This window comes from Heptranchias perlo, chromosome 39 (assembly GCF_035084215.1).
Source record: "Heptranchias perlo isolate sHepPer1 chromosome 39, sHepPer1.hap1, whole genome shotgun sequence".
NCBI lineage: Eukaryota > Metazoa > Chordata > Chondrichthyes > Hexanchiformes > Hexanchidae > Heptranchias > Heptranchias perlo.
In genome coordinates, this window is record NC_090363.1 from 4320118 (window position 1) to 4323540 (window position 3423).

A 3423-nucleotide genomic window follows, 5' to 3' on the forward strand; every position below is an offset into this window, starting at 1 on the left:
TTAGTGAATTCTCGGGATGTTCGGTGCAAACTAACCATTGAACCTGAACCTGCAGTTAGAGCAGGTGGATAAATGAAGTCTAAATACTGTTATCCATTTGACATCACCAGCTCTGGACAGAGGAAAAGGGGAACTAAGAGCTGCATGGAGTTTGGGGGGAGCCCAGATCTCAGAGGCGTTGTTTCCATTCTGGGTAGACCTGAAACTTACCACAGTGTGATACACCTCCCTTTTCCAATTACATCACACCGACACATAGGTTATTCCAGGGCGACAGGATATATAAAGTCCTGTCTCTGGCAGAAACGCAGAGAGAGCTGAGAGCGAGACGATCGGTAACCAAGACACGACTGGTACTAGCGGAGCTCCGACTGACACCTGAGACCATGAGTGATGAGCAGAAGTTGCTGGACCTTGAGAATGGAGGAGTGCTGGTGGTCAGGAAGACAGAGGAGAAGAGCAACTGTTTCTGGCAGGCTCTCTGTGCAACGGCTGTTCTGGGCTTGCTGATTGTGTCTTCGTATCTGATACTCTGTCAACTTGGAGTTCTACCTTCCAACCAGGTGTGTGGCTCGCTTTAGAGCTTGATATTATTCAGCGTTCACCGAGCGAGTTAGTTCATAGCAGTCCGTTCTCTGAGAAATTCTTTATCTGGTTTCAATCTAGATCTGAGAATCAGTCAGAGTCTGAATGCACAGTTTCTCTGTGTGATGCAGATAAACTGCCTGTAGATCTGGGTTGAACCTTTGTACAGATGGTCATGTGTTTCATGGAGATTTGGGGTGAATTTCACATGTTAATCTCGTTCCTTGATTTATTTCTACAGAAAGTAACACTGAACTCTGGGAATGCCCAAATACAGGATCGGAGAACTCGGTCAGTTGTGACGACCAGCCCTGGTAACAGTGGTGAGTGCTCTCTGTATCAATCTCCATCAATCTCCATCAATCTCTCTCTTTATCAATCTCTCTCCATCAATCTCTCTCTCTCCATCAATCTCTCTCTTTATCGCCCTCTCACTATCAATCTCTCTCTCTATCAATCTCTCTCTTTATCAATTTCTCTCTTTCTCTCTCTCTCTATCTCTCTCTCTCCATTTCTCTCTCTCTTTCTTGCTCTCCATCTCTCTCTCTCCACCTCTCTCTCTCTCTCTCTATCTCCATTTCTCTCTATCTCTCTCTCTCTCTCATTGTCAGTCAGTTTTCAGTAAAGGTACATTATAATAGTGACTGAGAGTCTGGCTTTTCTGTTCCAGGTCTGCCTTACCTCACGAAGCAGGTGGGAAACGATCCAATCAGGAAAATTGCAGCTCACCTGACAGGTATGAGACTATTCTCCACGTTAACACTAGCGCACCCCCTGCGGAAGTGTTCACTGTTGGGTGGGGTAAGATGCAGTAGAAGTTTTGGGCGATGTGGTTAAAAAAGGGAAGTGATTGGACATCGATGATGTCATCTTTCCTTGGTTCCTAAGAGGTTTGAGCCAATTGGGCCAACAGGACATTGGGAACGTGTATTTTGATTGGCTCCAATTTTCTAGGAACAATCAAATGGAGCCCTCTCCCCCCTCCCCCCCAATCTTTTAGTTTTGTTGACCAACTTAGGTATAAGTGGTCAGGAATCCGGTAGAACCAGGCGGGAGGAGCAAATGGGTCCATGCTAAAAAGTTAACGAACTTTTTAACAGAAAATGAAACGAGAGACAAGAAGGAGGGCGTATTATGTGGAGGGATGTCATGACAGGAAGAATATTGCGCCGTTCCTCAGTCCTAGTCCATCCTTATGTTGTTCCCTCTCTTTCTCCTCTCAGCTTCACAAAGCATTGAAGGAAAGAATGTGATTTGGCAGAACGAGGCGGACTCCACCTTATCTGAGGGCGTGGAGTTCAAAGACAACAGACTCGTCATTAAGACCCCCGGTCTGTACTTTGTCTACACCCAGGTGGTCTTCTCCGGAATGGGCTGCCAGGGCCAGTCCATCTTTCTCAGCCACGAACTCTCCAAGTTATCGGCGAGCTACCCGGAGGAATCCTTGCTACTGAAAGCCACCAAGTCCACCTGTCACTACGGCAAACACGGAGAGCCCTGGTACAAGACCTCCTACCAGGGGGCCATATTTGAGTTCGAGGAGGGAGATCAGATCTTCTCCAGGGTCAGCGAGGAGGAGGTGGGATATGTCGACACTGCCGAGGGAAAGAGCTTCTTTGGAATATTCGCTTTGTGAGGAGCCCAAGTTACTTCTAGCGAATGGTGAGCGACGATGACTGATCGAGATTTTCAAATTGAAAGACAGCAGAAACTGTTCGGGACACATGGTCCTATCTGGCACTAATTGGACAAAGAGACTCATCTCTCCACCATTTTATTTAAAGACTTGTAGAGACGGAAAATATCAAATGTATTCGGATCGGAAGGATTGGGCAGTGGGGTGGGTTATCACACTGCACTTTCACCTCTGTCACTCCAGATTCACACCCAGCACAGGGCGGATCTGAATGACCTACTCCTGTCCCTATAATGTTCCTGTTCTCTGAGACACCTTTAACACTGGGTGTGTGGGTATGTGTCTCAGGCTGCACTGCTGTGCGGGATTCTTTATGTTAAAGTAGATGAAGTGTGTTGTAAATGTGTAACGGGGCAGTTGTAGGATAACAGTGCTCTGAATACGCTGATTTTCTCATTTAAGGAAACCCCATCATCAACTGGTCCCTTTATTTAATTTATATTTAATTTATATTTAATGTTATTTAAACTGGTACTCCTCATGGAGAGAGTAATTAGAAAATCCCAACAGCTAACAAGTGAGCTATCAGGTCTGATGTTCAGACTGGTTTGCCTGTGTGACCATTCTCTGGTCCTTGAAGAGTATGGGCTTTGCCTTGTCATCTCTTTGTGTTGATAATATTTTCCTAATGCCCCCATGGACCTTCCTTGGCGATGCTCATGGAAAGTCTCTGAGGTTTCTGATTGGTGAGAAAGGCCGGCCGGTCCCCAATGGACAACTTGCTTTCCACCTCTACAATGCGATTGGTCGTCTTTTCGCGGAACGCTACTTCTCTAGAATGTGAATGGTCGACATTTTAACCAATTGAAAAGGAGAATATTTTCCAAACACTACGAAAATCAAAAAAAAAAATTTTACAGCGAATCATTTGAAGGAACTGCTATTGGTTTATTTATGCTTTGTCAGGTCTTTATTCAAGTGGAATATGTGCTGCTCTTATCTGAGGCTCAGGGTTACGGGAGTTTCCTGAGTGGTTGCTATGGAGAAATCACATTCCCCGACTGCATGCCATTCTCCACCGGCCTTTCTTAACTCTGAGTAATGGGCAGAGAGCCCAGCGAGAAACTCTGTTTGCTTATACGTAGCAAAGGATTATCTACGTAGAATATTCAAGGTTGAATATTAATATTGGAATATTGGCA

The 3423-nt window shown here is 45.4% G+C and overlaps 1 protein-coding gene across 1 annotated transcript; it reads left to right on the top strand.

Annotated features, from left to right (window-relative positions):
• The first annotated feature begins 386 nt into the window (after positions 1 to 386).
• Positions 387 to 2697, top strand: LOC137304970 (tumor necrosis factor-like). The gene is made up of 4 exons (XM_067973746.1): positions 387 to 563; positions 827 to 908; positions 1256 to 1321; positions 1809 to 2697. The coding sequence occupies exons 1-4, from the start codon at positions 387 to 389 to the stop codon at positions 2219 to 2221; spliced, it is 738 nt and encodes a 245-aa protein (XP_067829847.1). The 3' UTR covers positions 2222 to 2697.
• The last annotated feature ends 726 nt before the right edge of the window (positions 2698 to 3423 follow it).

Coding starts and splice junctions, on each gene's coding strand:
- LOC137304970 (XM_067973746.1), top strand. CDS start 387: ATGAGTGATGAGCAGAAGTTGCTGGACCTTGAGAATGGAGGAGTGCTG. Junction 909..1,255: donor GACCAGCCCTGGTAACAGTG/GTGAGTGCTCTC, acceptor TTTCTGTTCCAG/GTCTGCCTTACCTCACGAAG. Junction 1,322..1,808: donor AATTGCAGCTCACCTGACAG/GTATGAGACTAT, acceptor TTCTCCTCTCAG/CTTCACAAAGCATTGAAGGA.